The sequence below is a fragment of the Heteronotia binoei genome, chromosome 13 (genome assembly GCF_032191835.1).
Source record: "Heteronotia binoei isolate CCM8104 ecotype False Entrance Well chromosome 13, APGP_CSIRO_Hbin_v1, whole genome shotgun sequence".
Lineage (NCBI taxonomy): Eukaryota > Metazoa > Chordata > Lepidosauria > Squamata > Gekkonidae > Heteronotia > Heteronotia binoei.
The window spans coordinates 57,586,433-57,606,976 of NC_083235.1; the positions used below are offsets into that span (position 1 = coordinate 57,586,433).

Genomic DNA, 20,544 nt, shown 5'->3' on the forward strand with positions numbered 1-20,544 from the left:
TGCGATTTCTTCGCCTACCGATCCCGCTCGCGAAGGCTTTTCTTGGTTCTGGCTGCAGTCCTGGACGCTCGGGAGACCTCTTCGCCGGCCTGGGGAAGCGGCCGGCACGGCAGAGGCTTCCTCTTCCGTTCGTCGGCCAAGGTCTGAGAACAATGCGCCGAATGTTTTGAACACCGACCGGATCTTTAGTTCTTTTTGCATCTCATTGGGAGAGCATATTTCTATCAAACAGCACACGCCGAAGCTCCGAAAACCGGTGGAATTGTCGAGAGTGGGTTATTCGACATCTCTCCCTCCGATGTAAAAATAAATAAATAAAAGGAGGTGGCATGACTCATTGGAACCGAACCTGATGAATTTGCAAGATCCTGGAATTGCTTTGCAACGCCCCAGTTCTCTGGTTCTGAGGCTTCCCACTTTCATTAGTGTCGTATTCCTCTTTCTTTCGGCGCCGCGGGAGGGAAACCCGGTTAGATCGAAGGCTGCACGCAGCAAGACCTCTTTTTTTCCTCCTTCTTCCTCTTATGAATGGACCAGTGCTGCAGATAAGCGCCCCCCCCCCTTACCAGAACTGGAATAAGCCTTGAGTCCCCCCTTCTCTCTTCGACTCTTGGGCTTGCCAAAATGGACACGATCTTGAATCAAACGTCTCTGCGGTACGTGGTGGTGAGAGAACTCCTCCCTGGAACACTAATACTGAAACTTTCCATGTGCCTAGATTTGTGATTTCCAATCAGTGGGTTTATTTCAGGCAGTCTCTCCAGCTCCCCCCCCCCTTCTTCCCCACCTAAAGTGAAAGGAGAGGGGGATCCCTATACATCAGATTTCCTTTTATATTGATGTATGGAACCCCAAACTAGCTGAAGCAGCTTTTGTCTACTACTAGGGGTCCTTTTTAGATTATTTTGGTTCCTGTTATGGGAGTTGCTTCCATTGCCAAAGGGAGGGGGAAAATCCCCATAATTGCAAATAGAAAATATTTCCTAGGTTCAGAGAGGAGAAATTATAATCTCCAAAGGGGGGGGGGGGGTAAAGAGAACCAGTCCTTTTGTATTTAGCTGTAAACCAGAGACTTCATTGTGTGCCAAACCATTTATTTACAATGCAAAAGCTTTGTGTATGTTTTTTTGTGTGTAGGGGTGTGTATGCATGTGTATATATATATAAAAATCTTATCAGTTGTGCAAATATATAGTCACTTAATACATTATGTTTCAGTTATGGATTAAATCAAACACCAAATAGTCCAGCACTGTTCAAAGTGGAAGCATTGATTCAAGCAATTTCAAAGTGGTATTCAGTAAATTGGGGGGGGGGGGATCCTAATTGCTTTGTTAGGGTCAACGCATATTAACATTTGTGTTTTTAAATTCTCTCTCAATACATGATTAACAATTATGATCGATATAGACTTACCTATTATTTAGGTTTAGGAGTGTTATGCATCCTTTGGACAATTCAGGATTCTAGAAAAGATCAGTTAGGTAGAATTAACTGCCCACATATATATCAAGGGATGGGGGGGGGGCAAAGGGGTCAGGAGTATGCAGAATTCTGGCTCTCCAAACAGAAGCTTTGGGTTTTCTCCATTAATATTGCAGTTGCTTTGTTTATGGAGGAGATGCACCTTTTTGTAATCAGAAGCCAATGACTTGTTTGGTAAATCAGAAGAAGAAAAGGGAGGGAGGAGGTCTTTTATTTCCCCTCTCTTCCTTTTGGCTTAATGTTACACCCTGGGCCTAAGCCAAAAACTCCCTATGTGTAAATGGAATGAAAGTACAGGAAGGACCTTACATAACTGTTTTGTCTGGAAATACAGTTCGTAGGATTTAAACTCCTGTCCTTGGAAAAGGAATGCAGGACTCTGCCACTAAGGTGTCTGCAGTGAAAAATTTATTTCTGGGCTTGAGTGACTGAAACGCAGCAAGCTCCTTGCTCTAGCTTGGGGTCTGCGGAAGGCTTCTTCGAGATCACAGCAAGGCAATTGGTTCGTGATGAAGGGGAGTGAGATAGTGGGATATCTCCTGCTCTCCTCCAGAAACCCCACCAACTCATTCAAAATACATTAAAAGGCAAAAGGAATCTTAATAAACCAGGAGCTTGGAAAAAGCGGTTTGCCTCCATCAGGAAAATAAAGGAACCCTTAAAGCTGTTTTCGTTCTCTGTATGTGTTTATCTATGAATGAACCCGAAAGATTTCGAAAAACCTATCCGCTCTGGAGATAATTCCCTAGCAAGTTTAAACAGTTCCATTTTTAAAAAATAATAAAAACCCAGGTACAAATCCAGCTGGGACTCGCCAGCGGTAGTGCCCCCCCCCCGCGACCCCAGCTGTTGGGCCCCCTGGTTTGGGATTTCGTTTCGTTTTGGTTTTTTGAACAAAAGAAAGCTCTCGTCGTACCGCTCTCGCGCCTTCCTTGGTTCCGGAGCCCGGGACTCTGCAGGCGGTGGAAGTTGCGAAGGGCCGAGGAGCGCCGAGCCGACAGCTGTGGCCTCCACGATGCACTGTGGCCCGGCCTGGCTTTGTCGTTTGGCCGGGCCACAGTGCATCTCGAGCGGCGGGGGTGGGGGGCGGGTGGAGGGCTTGTGGCGACGGCGCTTCTCTTCTCTTCTCTCCTCCTGCAGGGCGAAGGCATGGCGGGCGGGCGCGCTCTGGCCTGGCTGCTTTTCTCACCGGCTCTTTCTCTCGCCCTCCCTCCTTTCTCCTCTGCAGAGCATGAGGCTGGATCCCCGGAGCCAAGAAACGTGGAGGAGCCTCGGCGGAAGACCTACGGCCTGCTGCTGAGAGCGGCTCTCCCCGCGCCGCGCCTGGGCCTGCGGATTTCCCTCGCGGGGCCTGCAAGCCCGCCCGGCTCCTGGGGCTCGTTGGGCGGCGGGAGGAGCGCAGCCCGCCGGCATGGATGGCCGGGAGTTCGCGCCGCCGCCTCACCTCCTGGCCGAGCGGGGCCACCGCAACGGCTCCAGCCGCCTCGCCGCCGCCGCCGGCCACAACGCCGTGCAGCACGGAGGGCACTTCCCGCCCGGGAAATACTTCCCGGCGCCCATCTCCATGGCGACGCACACAGGTCAGTCCGGCCGGCCGGGCGGCGCGCGCGGGAGCGGGCCGCAGGGCCTGGGGAAGGGGCCACGAGGCCGGAAGCTGGGGAAGCTGCGCCCCCCCCCCCTCCCCGCCTTGCAACCGGAGCTCGCGGCCTATGGAGCCTTTGCCTTGCTCCGGCGGCAACGAGATCCGGAGAACGAGACGTTACGGCCAGCGGCTCTTCCTCGCCGGCGCTCTTTCCCCTTGCTTATCGCTGGCGTTCTCTCCCGCCCTCCCAACCGGGAAAGCAGGAGAGTCTCTCGCAGAAACAAAAGCAGCCTTCGGGGGTGTGGAGCTTTCAACGCCTTCCGTCGCCTGGCTAAAGGGGGGGGGGGGGGAGAGAAATCGGAATAATCATCATAAGTCAATAGGAGTGGGAGGGGGACGGAGGCCCCGTTTTTGCAGCGCCTTTTATCCGGCTTCTGCGGAATGGGGGTTCTCCACCCTGAAGGGGAGCTGGCCCCTTCGCCCGGGCTCATCATTCATGACGAGAAGGGCACACGTGCAGTTCGGCTTTGTTGTTATGTGCCAGAGGATGAGGCTGTATATTTCCCAGCGAATCTAGATATACTAGACTGATAAGGAGCAAAAAAATAATAATAATACTCTCTTGGCCCCTCTACTCAATATTCCTCATGGTGGCATCTTTTTTTTTTTTTTAACACACACACACACATATATATTTAGTGGCTGAGGAGAGGTGATTTAGAAATAGGGCTGTTCCAGCCCTCAACCCCACCCCCCTCAGTTGCTTGGAACTGAAGAAAAATAAATCCCACAGAAGGGGGAGCTGAGGGGGGGGGGGAAACCCTTTTTCTGCATTAACATCCTTAAGAAATTCTATTGCGTGAACAAGGAGGCACTTTCTGACTGAACAAAAAGGCTGTTATTTGCCAGGGAAGGGTGAGCACCCAGGAGCCGGCTGTGTGCTTTCAGATTAGGGGTAGTTGTATGTGCAGGGTTAGCGTTAATAGAGCGGGTGGTGTAAGACTAGAAAATCCTGTTTCTATATAAAGCCCTGAAGTGTCAGGGTGAGAATGGGTTTGCAGTGCATGTGTTAGCTTTAACAAGTGCCTGTGGTATCCTGCTAAAGACCCAAAGTTTGGCAAGAAAAATGGAGGGGGGGTGTTATATGTGCCAGGTTCTTTGGTGATTGTCTATGGCATCTCTTATAATCAATGAATTGTTCAGGAGGGAGAGGTGCAAAATAGCTGGAATCAATAGGTTGGATTGCTCCATAAAAAAAGAGTGAACATACAAAATGAGACATCCATTGAATGCACATACAACTTAAGGTTCCTACTAGCTCAACTGCGAACTTCACTGGAGGTAAGATACATATCGGCAGATATTGATAAGGCCAAGACAGCACAATAAAATAAATAAACGCCTCTCATGTTTTGAATGCAAAACCTCACAATGGGGAGTGTGTGAGAAAATGCTGAATAAGGGATAATGGCTTTTTGTCTTACTTTCTGGACATTTGAGACACTGTTTCCCAAGGGGTTGAGCTAGCCTTGTTGCACTTAGTTTTTGGAAATTTCACTAATGAGGTCCTATCTGAAATAGATGGTACACTTTTTAAAAAAAGAAGTTTATTTGGATTTTTATTTGGTATAACCTATAAACAGGCTCTGCATTTAAGCCAAAATGTATGTGTGTATATGTATTTTGACTGAATATATATGACTGAGTCCTACGGTTGAGGTTTCCAATCTTGCAACAGTCTCTGAATAAATAACGTGCCTCTTCATTTTGTTCATGCAGTCTCTATTTATAGAAGTATGGATGTAATCTAAGATTCACAAAACCACATACAGGCACTTACATTTTTATAATTCGCTTGATAGCTCAAAAAAGTGTTTTGCCCCCTTTTTTGTTTTCCTCTAAACTCAGTAGTTACAGCTATTATTGCTAGTTTGATGAACTGTGAATACTAATAAAATTATATCTGCTTTAATGGGATTACAATTAGTATGTGGATTAAAAAAGATAGCATGAGGGTGGACCAGAATGGGTAAAATTTGTCAGCTGGGAGTGCAATCAAACATTTCTTTCTTACAAAGACATACACAAATGCATAATTACTAATGGCTTTTAGCATGATGAGTTTTTAAAAAGTGCTAACAAATGCAACAAGCTACATACACACGTACTTCTAAATGGGCTTTATTTGAAATAATTGAACCATGGGTTTGCAGCCTTTTTCCCAGGATTTTTTTTTTAAAAAAGAAAAACCTTTCCCCTTCAAAATAGAAGATTCTCACGGTGCGGTCTTTCAGAAACTATTTGGTTTTAGTGCCATCAGGAAGGAATTAAAAAATGCAAACCCAGGCAAATTGGATGAAGGGTATGATTTGTGTCACTCAGTGTACTTTCTTCCATGGTCTGGATTCAATACCCCTCGTCCTGCTTCTGAGCCATTTTAAAAAAACTTTCTGTAGATCTTTTATTTTTTTCTTCTATGGCTTTTTTTTTAAATGATCATTTTAATTGCCTTCATAATTGGAAATATCGTTTGGAAGAAATTCTATCTTTGCAATCTTTAAGGTTTGTATTTAACTTTTTTGTGTGGGTGAATGTTTTGGGTGGTTTTCTAACAATGCAATCTTGACACTGGTGCCCAATTACTATACATGGAAAACCCATGCTAGAACCAGAGCAGACTAAGCTGCAGTGGATCTCTTCCACTAGTTTTTTTTAACTGTTCAATCTGTGCAGGCATAGTAGAACCTTCCTAGCATCTTCTCCTATTCTTTCAGCCTGAACCAGAGAGGAGTTTATATTTTCAGGTAATTCCCGTTTGTTTTAGGGAAACGCATGACAGAATTTGCCAGTATACAGCACCCGTGGTGTCTTAAAATATTTTAGGCAAACCTATTTTTTAAAAAAAATGGGGAAGGGGCCTGGTCAGTTTGTAGCCCGCATCGTGGACTTGAGAAGCAGCCAAAGACCAACAAAAATTAAACGCAGAATTCCAAATGGCCGGATGCAAAACAAATCTGCTGGGAATAGACTGGAACAAGATGTGCCCTACAAGAGATCGTAATTTTTATGTCCACTTGGACGAAATTCCACAAGGCATACATTCATTGATTAAGCATGTATTCTAACACCCGCTTCTCACTGGAATTCTTTCCCTGTGGAGATACGTTGTACCCTCCCTATTCCTCCCCTCAAACAATTTCTTTCCTTTTAAAGCCAGCTGCAGAGACCTTGAGTTTTTGAAGTTAGCTTTTAACGTTTAGCAAATTGTTTTTCTTAAAGCAGAGTGCTGATAGTTTTATAATCCCGCTGTAGAAAATTTTATGGTAAAGCGCTGTTATAGTAACCTTGTCACAAAAGGTGCAATTAAAATGTTTTGTCTCATTATTTTTTCGTGCGGCATTAGAGTTGTGTGTGTGTGTGCCTCTCTAATGCAGATGGTCCAAAGTCAAAGCTGTGAATTTTTTTTTTAAGAGAGAGAAGGATATTAGCAGCATTATTCATCATTACTCCTGCCTGGAGCTGTTTGGATTTTCACATTGTTGTTGATTCTGTTTAGTATGCAAAGGAAAGTCTTATTGTAAGGGGTGGTACGAGGAGACCCAAATATTATCCCCCTCCTGCCCCATACTTTATTTTTTTTTTAAAGTTGGGTGGAAATATCTGTTTGTAATAAACTTCAAAAAAAAACCAGATATGATGAGCACCACTAATCTTAAAAATGATAGCCTCAGGAGTGGACCTAGGTTTCAGATAGGCACCAGGTCTTAAGGGAGATGTTTCCTGTTAACTGAAAATGCTGTAGTAGTTTTAGCCTTAAAATTTTCTTGAAGTAATAGAACTTCATGTAGATTTAGTTATCATTAAATCCAATGAGAAGGAGAGACAATAAACTCCTGGGGAGATGTTCTCTGTACAGGACCCCCCCCCCCCCCCCGGTCGTCTCTTTTGGTGCCTCTCCCCCCTTTAAAGAAAATAAATTTTAATAAATACCTCATTAACTATGTGACACCGGTGGATGTTTCTGCAACACAGTTACTAGCATTAAATAGGTGCTAAAGGAGTTACTGTTCAAAGGCATGTTCTAAAGACTCTAACCATCTTTACTTATAAATGACAAGTAGCATGAGACATCAAAGGCAATGCAGAGATAACAGCTAGGACCTGCCAGCACTGATCTTTTGGATGAGAACTGCAAAGCACACATGGTTATGCAAGGTGGTTGTGGTTGTACAAGAACACACACACACACACAAATTAAAGTTCAATTTTGAAATGTACATTATCCCACTGGGAATTGCTTCACCATCATGTCTAATTATTCCTATAAGAGGTGGATTTTTTTCAACAGGAGCAACTGGGCTGTGTGTGTGACTATGATGCTAATTTAAAAACAAGGTAATGTTTCCTTCTGCTGAACAACTTTCCCCATGCAAAATGTATACTACTACTCCTTCCAAATGGGGCTAGCCTGGGAGCAGAGGCTGTGCAACATATGGGGAGTCCAAATGCAAAGAACATTGTTTAAAATAACAGCCAGAAGCCTAAAAATATCTCTTCAGAAACTCACACTTTCTTTTTAAAAAAAGAGGTGGGGGGAGCCAAACCCTAGAACAGAAAGATCTAAAAATATTCAAGGCTTTGGCAAGGCTCATGAAGTTAAATAAATTATACAAGAACCATTCATGGGAGAGACTCCACTTTCTCTTACAGGAACATTGTTCAAGCTAATAAAAATTATAATTTACTAGCCACCAAGCTTTTCATGAGTCTAAATTTAATTGGTCAGGCTTCTGGAGTCCATCATTTCCTGCAGGATTAGTAGATTTGTGTTGGAGTTTGTGACACAGAGAATGGAGGGGGAAGAAGCAAATCATGAAATAGCACATTTCTGGGCAAACATGCAATGAGATGGATGCGGGGGGCTGCTTTTCTCCACCCAAAATTCCTTCTCTCCCACCTCCATCCCCACTATAGCATCTTGAGCACTTGAGAAGGTGGGAGGAGACTTCAGAAGATGTAGAAATTCAGGGGTGTTAGGAACACCAGAACACAATTTAGATATTCAGAGAACCCTTTGAAACCCAGCACAGTTATTTTAATTTGATAAATGATCAGGCACCTTTAAGAGTGTGTTTGAACAATCAAGATACACTTCAGCAAGTTGATAGGATGTATGCTGTCAACTTGCATGTGCCATTAACACAGACTGCGTGCATAAATAATGGGAAAGCACAGCTCCTCTCTCAACCCTTCAATTCTCCATGTGGTACCTGCTCACAAAAGAGCCCTTTCCCCATTAAAGCGGGGGTCTTCAGAGCCAAAAATCGTGATCTAACTGGCTCCACCTTTTTTGTCCTTAAGAACAGACTTTTCTTGCTGAGTGCTTTTAAAACAGAAGCTTATTAAAAATAATAAACCCAAAAGTCACTCCACCTAGTTTCCATTGTGTGTGTGTGTGTGTGAGAGAGAGAGACTGTGTTACTGATGAAAACTGCTTTCCTATCATTTCAGTTTTACCCATAGCACAGTTGCATTCTTTTAACTGTTTTGCTTGTGGTTTGTAAAATGGGAGGAGGGAGAGCTGGTGTTCTTAACTATGGCATGTAATAATTAATTAGAACACACACTAATTAGCACCAATTATTCCCAATAAATAATAAAATAAAAGCACTGGATGAAAGCTGAAGAAACAAGGCAAGGGCTTGTGCCTTAATTCATAGGCTGTTAAGAGGATATCTGTCTAGATCCCAGTGAAACTTGCCAGGAGGGGGACACGCAAACTTATCTGCCTTGGGCCAGTCATCCAGCATTTTAAAGCGGCTGAAGTTAGTTGTATCTTTCTGACTTCAGGATTGAAGTCACCAGTCTGCTTGTATCTGTAAGCCAATGCGAAAAGATGCTCTGGAGACTTTTGTCCATCTTAAACGAAATTGCCTTGTATCCCTCATGCCTTCTGGCCTGTGTATGCTTCCTGGGAAAGCAAGGGCCCATAACACCGCTGATTTTGTACTCAAAGCTCTGAGCTACCCAACAGCTCAGACAATGCTGGGGGGGGGGGGTTGTTTTGTCTTTGTTAAAAGTTTACTGTTCATAGTACAGTGGCTGTTGGAAACTCAGAAACATAGAGCTGGAAGGGACTTCCAGGGTCATCTAGTCCAATCCCCTGAACAATGCAGGAAATTCACAAGTACCTCCCCCTTACACACACACCCAGTGACCCCTGCTGCAAGCCCAGAAGATGGCAAAAAAAAGAAAACTCTCCAGGATCACTGGCCTGGAGGAAAATTGCTGCCTGTCCTCAAAGTGGCAAACAGTATTTCCCTGGGTGTATAAGAAAGGGCTACAAGAACTAAGCACTGCCCTCCTTCTCATGACCTGCCTAAATTCACAGAATCAGCATTGCTGTTAGATGGCCATCTCCCCTCTGTGTAAAAACCTTCAAAGAAGGAAAGCCCATAACCTCCTGAAGAAGCCTGTCCCACTAAGAAACTGCTCTGTCAGGAAGTTCTTCCTAATATTTAACCAAAAACTTCTGATTTAATTTTAACCTGTTGGTTCTGTTCCAACCTTCTGGGGCAACAGAAAACAACTCTGCACCATCTCTATATGACAGCCCTTCAAGTACTGAGAGCATCACCTCTCAGTCGTCTCTTCTCCAGGCTACACATACCCAGCTCCTTCAATCTTTCTTTGTAGGACTTGGTCTCCAGACCCTTCACCATCTTCATTGCCTTCCTTTGGACATGTGCCAGCTTGTCTGTCCTTCCTAAATTGTGGTGCCCAAAACTGAACACAATATTCTATGTGAGTTCTAGCCAGAGCAGAGTAAAGCAATATTGTCACTTTACATGCTTCTGTTTAGCTACTGCATCACATTGCTGACTCGTGTTCAGTGTATGGTCCACTCTGAGGTTTTGTCCCTGAAATCATAAAAATGAATGCAGTAAACAAGCTCAGGACCAGAAGGGTGGCATTTGGATGTCTGAATTTTGAATGTTCTTTTCTGTATGAGTAGTTTTTAAATAACTGTCTCTGGGCCTCAGTTTTCCTGTCACTGAAATATGAATGCAAATATTTAACTTGTTTCTGTCTAGTAATCTGAATCTTAAAGTAGAAGTGAAATTAACCATTGGTTTGTGTAGTCATAGTCAAGTTTATAATGATGTGAGAAAATAAGAAAAAATATGCAGCTGAAGTAAAAAAGTTCAAAGGATCTCTAATTTACAAAAAGTTTGTGATTTATAGCTCTGGTTTATTGGTTTTTGTCTGTTGGCTATTGTCTACAAATTTTGCTTTGTTCTGAACCAGAGGATATATTCAGCGGATACAAAAGGTATATAAAGTTGAACATTGTGGCTTTAGACTTAAACAACAGGTATTCCTTCCTGTAAAGTGACAGTTGTAAGGAACTGGAAATATTTTTTGCTCCTTAGTTGCAGAGTTTGTGCAATTTATGAAATTCACAGCTTGTGTCAAATGTCTGTTTCTATCCCTAAGCTTACTCAAAGCATCATTTTTCATTCATATATGCATCTGTACTTTTAGAACCTTATTAACACCATGTCCCTTTTCCTTAACTGCTTTTAACCTCAGAAACCTGCAGAAATAGTGAGCCAAGGTACATTATGTTTCCCAACTTATAGGCCAAACCGTGATCATTCTCCTAAAATTGTTGAAATAACGGAAAAGTCTCATTAGAATGTCATAATTAATAATGTAATAATAATAATTGTACTAAAGCAGGTCTACAATCACCTTGAAACTGTAAGGATATCATAAATGGAGATGCTTTGTGGGCGCTGAATTTTAGGCAGGGGTAAATTAATAAAATTGACTCGGTGCTCTCTCTGGTGTTCTTGCCAACAGAATATGTCCCTTTTTTTCTACTCTAGGCTGCCATTTCAGCATTCTAGATATTCTAGATAAACATGTAACATGAGAAATTCCAGGTTATGGGGAGGTAGGACTTATGGGTCCTTCAAATTTAATATTAGACATTGGACATGGATTGGGTTTCTCCCAATAGGATATTTTGAACAGTGTAGAGGGGCAGAAACGCCATTTCTCCCAACACGTTAAGCTGAATATTTTGCATATCAGAACTCACTGTGGGTCTTCCATGTTGATCCATACTATCCCAACCTCTCCATGTAAATAGCACACCCATTTATCCAAGCCTCTGATTATCTGTTCAATTTGGATGTCCTCCAGGCTACACAAATGAATGATGTTCTGCAGCATATAATATAGGGTCTGCTTATTCTGTGCACACATCAATTTTTTCTCTTGCACACAGTACACTAAGTAATACTTCTTGGATAGTGCAGTGGTCTGCTTTGGTGGGAAAAGAGTTTGCTTAAGGAAACAGTGAGAGTTCTGTGCAGGCAGTGGAAGCCAATAGCTGGCTGAGGAGAAGATAGTGTCCTCTGTCTTTGGGCAAAAGCCTTCCTGATCAATTGTTCATTTCTTTTGCCTATCAGATGGTTGCCTTCAGTGCCAAACTTGCGATTGTCTCTCCTTCCTTCCCTACAGCTGCCTCAATGGATTAAATTCCAAACTGGGCTCAGTTTTAAAAGAACAGGGGAGGAGGGGGGAAATTGGCATGACTGAGAAAGCAATGGGGATGAAACAGGTGGGGTTGTGTACTGCTTTAAAAATAAGAGAGGAGCTGTTGCATTTAATGTTATAAGTCCTTGAAAGGCAGCTGAGCCCATGTTACCGGAGGCTGATAGCTGAGAGAGGCAGGATCCCTTGATCTTTCTCTTACACTGAGGTGCAGCTCTGTCTCCAATGTGAGTCCATTGAGTCTGGCAAAGAGGAACAAAGGCAGCCTTGGTTGGGAGCAAATAGATCTGGAGGCAAAGCTATCTTGAAACTTTTTCTTAATTACTTTAAGATTTCATCTTCTTCATTAGAGAAGCATGTGTTGTGAGTACACGCACCCCTCCCCCAGCTACAGTCAGTCAGTTGCCATGTGAGTTGATAACCCATCATCTTTTATGGAACAAGCCTGAAGATCTCCCCAAGTTCCATTTAGCTATTTATCATCCTGGCAGCAGCCCCTCCCCTCTCCAGTCTATCTTTTCCTTCTTCCAGTCTCTCATATGCTATTTTTCCCACTAGTGCCTCAGCAGACTACCTAGAACACAAACTCTGTATTTTCCTTAAAAAAAAGAAAAAGTGCGTGTCAAAGTTAAAACAGATTTTGCGATTAACTTGTCTACTTCTTATTAGTGGCAATCCTTCTGAAGATAACTGGGGGGGGGGGGCAGAAAAGGAGATAAAGACACATGTGCTAGGCAGAAAAAAAAAAAGCAGAATCCTAAGAAAGCAAAATCTTGCAGAATTACAGCCAAGCAATTTAATCTGTTAGTTTTATTATTCAGATCTTTCTGGAGATGCCATTGCTTGCATTCATGAATGACTGAGAGAGGTCAAGGGTAGTATTGGGCATGTTTCAGGTGGTCCCCTAAGCTCGGAATGGAGCTCTGAAATACTGTCACATGCCTAGAACTGGTAGAAAACAGAGCATCAAATGGTTGTTGTAAGAGTCCTGCTTCAAATAAAGGCCCCTGGCTTTGCAGTAGACATCTCTTTGATTAATGGAAATTTTATGTAAAACTCTTGAGTCATCATAGTAAAAATCAGGAGGGGTAAATTCAAGCAGTTGCTTGTGTTCTAAGACAAAAGTGTGTGTCTGGGGGGGAGGGGGAAGGGGAGAGGGTAGCAGAACAGACAACACAGAATTGAGGCTTTATGGTAAGCAATTGCTTATTTAAAACTAAATATCAGAGTAGGTATTTCCTGTAGGAAGATAGCCCAGGAGTATAGATGAGATCAGAGTGGTGCTGGGTGGGAACTGTGGGTATGGTCCACCACCTGGGCACACTCTATTCATTTAAGAGGGGGGCGGGTATGGGTTCTGTGCAGGAGCTGGGAAAATGAGTAAAGTTGGTGAAGTAATAGCAAGCTTGGGAATGTGACTTATGGCTCAATCCTATGAGTTTAGGATGGAGTGACTCAACTGCTGTGTAAGCACTAAGCCATAGATCACAGCATGCTTGCAATGCAATGTTTCAGAGAGATACTCTGGGGATTTATAGTTACTACCCATTATAGCTAAATTGAACTGCCATGCTCAGAAGCAGTATACCCCTGAGTACCAGATGCTGGAGATAAACAGATAATGTTTTTTTTTTCATCTTTTCATGCTTTTGACTGTTTCCAGCATCATTAACTAGCCACAGCTGGAAGCAGAATATTGGGGGTAGATGAGGTTTTTTGGTCTGATCCAGCAAGTTTTCTTCCTTTCAGAGTTGCCAGGCTACATAGTTGATTTGCCGCTTAATTTTGAGCAGTTGCCATTAATATTGCACTGGCATTCATTGCAGTGGACACAGGTCTGGGTAACGTTAAAACGAATCCACTTTTTCAAATATGTGAATCTCATGAATTTAGAGCAAATCTGGCAATTTTGAGGCCAGCTCCTATGATTCTGAGCCCTGAGTTGTTGCAGACCCTGCAATATGAATGACTTTAGACTAGTGAGAGAGAAAAATATTTCCCAGAAGTCATCTATCATTGCTGCTCTCACCGTAACAAAAGCTTTCTACGAAAATGATCCTTTCAACCTGACAAACACCACATCCCAAGGGTGTGCTTGGATGCAAAGAGAAGAGGGCCAGGGATTGGAGACTCACTCCTGCAGGGCTGCTTCAGGACTCCAAAATCCAGAAGGGTATGGGATGGACAGCAATGCTGGCAGAGAAACATCTGTTCTGCACACTTGCTGGGAATGTCTGCATACTGCCTCACATAGACTTCAGAAGCATGTTGCTAGGATTCAGTTTTGATACTGTGTGCAAGAGGCAGGGGGGGGAGAGCAAGGGAACGCCATGTGCAATGTGGTGATAGCCTAATTAAATATTAAAACACCCTGGTATTACAGCATTTTAAAAATGTACTTTTCAGAAGCATATTTATGACAGATCAGCTCTGTCAAGGCTGACTCAGCTGTCTCCCAGAAAGGGATGAATTCATCTTTGGCAAGCAGATCTCTCTAGATCCCTTCCTCCATATAGTGACGGAGAAACTTCGGTTCAGTCAGAGGGGTCCAACTAAGTAAAACTGTGCTCAGTAGAAGCAAAATATTTATTCAGTTGACCATGGTCAAAAAAAGTATCCCTACAAAAGTTGAAGACACTGACAACTTTACAGATAAAAGCATAAGCATATATAGTCTGTTCTGTGGACAAGAGAAGGGTCTCAGCCTACCCAAGGGATGTCACATCCCAAATGTAAAAAAAAAAAATTAAATAAATTTCTGAAGAAGCAGCCCTCCAAATGGGCTGAGGAGGTGTGGACTTTCTTTAGGAGGCATGCAGTGTTGCGAGCAGTTGAAAGTTAAAGGGAAGAAAGCAGGATGTGAGGATGGAAGGAGGGACCAAACCACTCAGGTCTTTCAGAACTTATGGAATCCTGGTAAGGGAGATTTGAATCACCCCTGTGTGGTTCACTGGGGTCCCAAGGTTAGAATTACATATTTATAGCTCCAGACTTTAAAGTGAGAGTACTGCCCTGCCCAAGTCTGGGAAACAATTATATCCATGGCAAAGTCACATTTACTGAACAAACGAACAACAAAAAAGCCCAGCTTTTTTGAAACTTATAGTGGTACTCTTCCAACGTCTCTGAACCTGTGGGGGTGCTTCGCAGTGCTCAGGCCAGTGGCAAACTCTAAGCAGGTCTCATGAAATAAGTCCCTACCTGCAGTGTGGTTGGTTTGTGGAATTCACAGTAGCAGGATGGGGTTTGAATTCAAGAACTCAGTCTGAGAGACTTGTTTGCACTGGCAGACATAACTAGGCTTGGAAGAGTTATTGCTGCCAGATGTGTGTGTGTGTAGTTATCTGAAAAGGATAAGGTATGCCTTAGGAATAAAGGTAGCAGATTTCTAAGGCTTTCATTTAGAGGTTTATACCTTTTCTGAAGCACTGTGATTTTTCAGGGAACAAATAGGATCTACCAGAATTACATGGCATCAGAAATGGGAGCGTCTGGTTTCTTATTTATCCACTCTGTTTCTGTACAGGCATGGTTCACTTCTGAGATGTTTGAATGTGTATCCCTTCCCATTGAAACCACACAGCTCCAAATTTGTTTCCTTTTGAATCAATTATGTTTTGCTTTTCACTCATCTACGTGGATGTAATCAAATAACAGAGAAATGAAGAAGCCCTCCTCTTAAAGCTGAAGTGGGATTCACAGAATAAAAACAATATTTATCTTACTGGTGGTTGGAAGGCATACACCTATAAATTTTGCTTTATTGCATACAGACTGTTTTGGTAATTTCTTTCCACCCTCCCCCTTTCCCCCCTCTTCATGTGAGGCTATGATTTAAAAAAGCCACTAGACTTAAGTAGCTCTTTGCCAAAGTTTTATTTCTTTGAAACCCTTTCACAGTTTGCCTTCTAGTCACTACAACATCTACAATTCTGGCTTTCAGAGAGGCCCTTGTGTATGCGTGATGGGGAGGGCAGGTTGTATCAAAGTATCTCTTTTGCCCTAGATGCATTTCTTTGGCTGCTTGTTTACATTTGTACAGATTGTGCTATTCCCAGTCCTTTCTTAACGCGTTTTCCAAAATGTGGGCTGTTTGATCCCGTCAAGCCACCCGTTGAAGAACATGATACTGAAGGATATGGATTTCATTAAAGTTTTTAGCCTTTTGTACGCAAATCACAAAAACATGATTATGGTGTTGGTGCTGTCTCTGGCTATCTTGTATGCAACCCATTGATTATATGCCATGATCGTGTGTTTTAGGAATGGCCAATGTCTGTATTTACAAGACTCCTACTTTGTGGAATGAGCTCCCTGAATGGGTGAGTGAGGGGAGCCCCCTTGTTGGGGACCTTCAGGAGGCATGTTTGTTTCTCAAGCGATGGAATACGAACAGCAGGCATCTTTTATTGGGTGGAGGGAGGTGTTTGGGGGTTTATTTTATTTGGATTTAATTTGAAATTATTACTTTTCAATCACCTTGACCCAAGAAGAGTTGGGACATAAATATTTAATTAAATAAACAAGTTGTGGGGAGTATTTTGCCACACAAGCTGTCTGTCTCACAAATGTTCTGGCTCCATAATAAAGAGTTGTGGAGAAACAGTAGATTATAATTTGCTAGGAGGACCATAAGGGGGCAACTGAAATTGTTTCAGGGCCCTGTAGGTTACCATTTGGCTCTTCTTAGTTTATACCCTTGGTGTATTGTGAGTAATAACTACTAGCAGGAAAGAGGGCTTTACTTCAGAAGTTATTTAGCCATCACCAGTTCATGCTTTTTTTTTTTTTTTTTAAGGCCAAACTTTTGTGACTGGAAAAGCTAGATTTTACAGTATGTTAAAATTATCCATATTTTCTTATGTTGCACAATGTATTCTCTTTTTGCTAGATAGGACAAGGAATTGAACGCTCTCCTGGCCCTATATCTGGCTTTTGAAGTTGTACGAAACTATCAGACACTTTCAAGCCTTTCTTTATAATCAGAAGGGCTAGAAATTTGAGTAATGAAACACAAATGAGAGCCAGGGCCTTTTCCATTGCTGCCCCTAGCTGGTGGAATGAGTTGCCGGAGGAGGTTAGGGCCCTGCGAGAGCTCTTACAGTTCCGCAAGGCCTGCAAAACGGCACTCTTCCGCCAGCCATTTACACGAATGGTAACATCTGCAGCCATGGGACTGGCCCATAAGAACACCACCAATGGCCTACTTCACTACTCTAAGATGATCCTGAGACCTCTGAGTATAGCTAACCACCAGAATTTAAATCGCTGCCTGAAATTACGATAGTAGCACATGCAAATGTTTTGAATTGTTTTTATGTTTTATATTTTTATCGTTGTTTATTGTATCGGTCACACTAATGTGTTTGGGTCGACCCTTGGGTTTGTGAGCCGCCCTGAGCCTGCCTTTGGTGGGGAAGGCGAGATATAAATTAATTAATTAAATAAATAATGTTAGGTGCTGATTTTAATGGGATTAAGTGTGCCTGTATGTATCAGACCGTGCCTTCGTTTGTCTGCAAACAAATGAAAACAAAAATTCTCAAGAGCGTTGCATGGGTGTAATTCGTTCACTCTGGATGTAGGCTTGCATCGCTCTTGTCTCTGTCCACTCACTTACTCTCTTCCTCCGCTTGATTCTTTATTTTTCCCATTCTGTTTCTTTTGTTGACACCAACACAAGAGGCTCTCTACTATCCTGCTTTGGCTTTTATCCCTACAGAGGAGAGTATGGGCCTTGGGGTATTTTTTGTGTGTATGTGTGTGCATGTGCATGCCTGGAAGTCATGGTGACTTCTGGCGACTCCTACTGGGGCATGGAGGATGTTCAGGGAAAGTGGCTTGATACAGCCTGCCTCTGCCTCCCCCGCTCCTGGTAGCCCAAGGAGGTCTCCCATCCAAGTACCTGCCACGCCTGGCCCTGCTTGGCTTCTAAGATCTGACAAGATTGGGATTGTCTGAGCTATCCAGCTCAGGGCGAGAGCATGAGCATTTTATACTTCAGAATCACACACTATTGGCGACTCACCAAGCTGAACACATGCGACCTGTTGCATACTGGAGCCCACCAAGCACCCCCTCCACGTTTCTGTGGTCCCAAAGATATAGCCAAAACAGTAGCTTCATTTATAGCCAACTTGTCTCTCCAAAGCCAGTTTGGTGTAGTGGTTAAGTGTGCGGACTCTTATCTGGGAGAAGCGGGTTTGATTCCCCACTCCTCCACTTGCACCTGCTGAGATGGCCTTGGGTCAGCCATAGCTCTGGCAGAGGTTGTCCTTGAAAGGGCAGCTGCTGTGAGAGCCCTCTCCAGCCCCACCCACCTCACAGGGTGTCTGTTGTGGGGGAGGAAGGTAAAGGAGATTGTGAGCCGCTCTGAGACTCTTCGGAGTGGAGGGCGGGATATAAATCCAATATCTTCTTTTTCAAAGAGGACCCAAAGCGGATTACATCATTCTCCTTTCCTCCATTTTATCCTCACAAAACTCTGTGAGGTAGGTTAAGCTGAGATTGTATGGCTGGCCCAAAATCATCCAGTGAGCTTTCATGGCAGAGTAGGGATTTGAATCTGGATCGCTAACATCCTAATCCTACATTCTAACCGCTACAACACATGAGGCATATTAGATGGAAACGGGTTTAGAATCACTTAGTGATCTTTGGGGATTTGAACCCAGGGTAAGACCTACATTCTCTTTGCACTAACTTTTTAAAAAAACAGGCAGACATTATACCTGCCCCCTTTCCAGGTTACTTTTTACCTCACCATTGTAACAGCCTTGGGTGTACTGGGAGCAAGACCTGCATCAATATAGCATGACCCAAAGACCCATACAATCAAACTACCTCCCTCCATTCATGCATGCACAATAGTCCATGCAGGTATCTCCTTTGTATATCTATCTCTTGATTTGCTCATTTCAGCCGATGAAAGGGTTTGTATATGTATGTTTAAAAAGAAGCATCATTGTATGTTTGGGTTAAACATAAGGGACTTCTGTGTCAAAGACTTGTGTTAGCGAGCTAGGGTTGCTCCTCCAACATGTTGTAGATTTAAAGGTTTATCCAGTGACTGTGGAAACAAAGACATCGAGACACTGAAGAAGCTTCAGAGTACATTAAACAGAATAACTATGACCAAAAAAGGCCTTCCCAAAACCCATATCTCTCAAATCATGCTGTGGGTGCATGTTCAGTGGGAAATGATAAGTGGAATGGAGTGCTTAACACTTTCCCCACTCACTCTATTTCTCCTTTGCAAGTGCCATCCCTGGCAGTTTTTAATCCTTCACCCTCCACCGCATTTGTGTTTCAAAATCAGAAGTGAGCCCAGCTAGGGAGAAAAGCAGCCTGGATGAGAATTTCAGGAGTGAATCAGCAGACACTAGGCTGCCTAAGAGCTCTTTCTTCCCATCAACAGTCTCCTTAAATTGCCCCTCAGCCCCTGCATTCTCATTATCTTAGCAAATAGGTGGTCGGGACCCCACATTTGTTGTCATAAAGTCTAGTTCTACCTTGCATGGACAGCTCTTTGGATACCTGGGAAGGCTCTGAAAGAGAATGAGGATACAGGGACAAAAAGGTTTGGGGATCTTTCACCTTTATGCACTTGTTCACACTGTTGCTAAGGAGGTGTGAAAATTACCAGCATCACAGTAACAGTGCTTTTACACTCCATCTTCTGGAGCGTGAATTACACCACCCAGGTAAAGAGGGAACAATCACAAGTTGCACAGCTGCTATAAAGAACTACAGAGATGCAGTAGGCACATGCTCTGGTTTCTAATCTAATCAGATTTGAAGATCCTACCACAAGGCAGAGTTAAGGTTGACTGGTTTGGCATCTGCTGTTGTGTTGTCTATAATACATTGTGGAAGAAAAGGCTAAGATAGTCTGTTATTGGGAAAGACCACACTACCACACCACCTGTGGCTGCTAGAAGGCAGTCTCTGTTCATGACCTAAATGGAATCCACCATCCAGGTCTGGAATCTCTGCCTGTAAAATAAAATGCTGAGACTTTTGTTCTCAACAAAGAAGAGCTGTGAGAAGGATCTGTAGTCCACATTATGGGCCTGATTGAGAAATCCCTAGGGAACCAAAGACTGATATGTCAGTGAAGAAAGTCAATGATTTATAAACATGGCACAAATATGGATAATTCTTAGTCTAGTGCCATGGGTTTCAAAATGGTTCTTGGCTGTGGCTGCTGGTAAGGCCACAGAACATGGTTGCTGCCTGTAAGTGAAGATCATGGCATAGTCATATCCCATGCAAGTCAGTGGCTGCTTCAAAAAACTCTGGTAACTGGCTGCATGAGAGAAATTCTAATAAATCAAGCTAGATGTCAAAAGATGACATGATCTTTGGTAACTAAAGTTATACTATAGGTTAATCAGCTGGCTTTTGCCGGACAGGTGGTTAAACATTGGCTTGGTTTCAGTGGTAATTTCTATTGACTAAGAGGATTTCTATCACCAGAGAATGATTTCCTTGCCTTATTTCTTCACTGCATCCCTTACTCATCAATTGCTTCCAGTGCCACCAAGATGTTTTAATATGCTGAACTTTTCAAGGGGAGGTGGCATTTGAAGTCACATCCTGTTGTCCCCCGTTGGTACTTATGAACATATGAAGCTGCCTTATACTGAATCAGACCCTCAGTCCATCAAAGTCAGTATTGTCTACTCAGACTGGCAGCGGCACTCCAGGGTCTCAAGCTGAGGTTTTTCATGCCTATTTGTCTGGACCCTTTTTAGTTGGAGATGCCAGGGGATTGAACCTGAGACCTTCTGCTACCACTGAGCCACCATCCCTCCCAAAGTTTGACATTGTCTGCCTCTGCATAGAGACCCCCTGTACTTTCTTGATCTCCCATCCAAGAACTAGCCAGGGCCAACTCTGCTTAGCTTCTG

General features: G+C 43.3%; 1 protein-coding gene across 4 annotated transcripts in view; it reads left to right on the forward strand.

Moving 5' to 3' along the window:
• The first annotated feature begins 2,874 nt into the window (after nucleotides 1-2,874).
• Nucleotides 2,875-20,544, forward strand: part of BAHCC1 (BAH domain and coiled-coil containing 1) — a 126,965-nt gene continuing 109,295 nt past the window's right edge. For all 4 annotated transcript variants that reach the window (XM_060253341.1, XM_060253344.1, XM_060253342.1 and 1 more), the window contains exon 1: nucleotides 2,875-3,065. In XM_060253341.1, coding sequence (XP_060109324.1) covers nucleotides 2,897-3,065 — 169 coding nt within the window. In that variant the 5' untranslated portion in view covers nucleotides 2,875-2,896. The remainder of the gene's footprint in view (nucleotides 3,066-20,544) is intronic.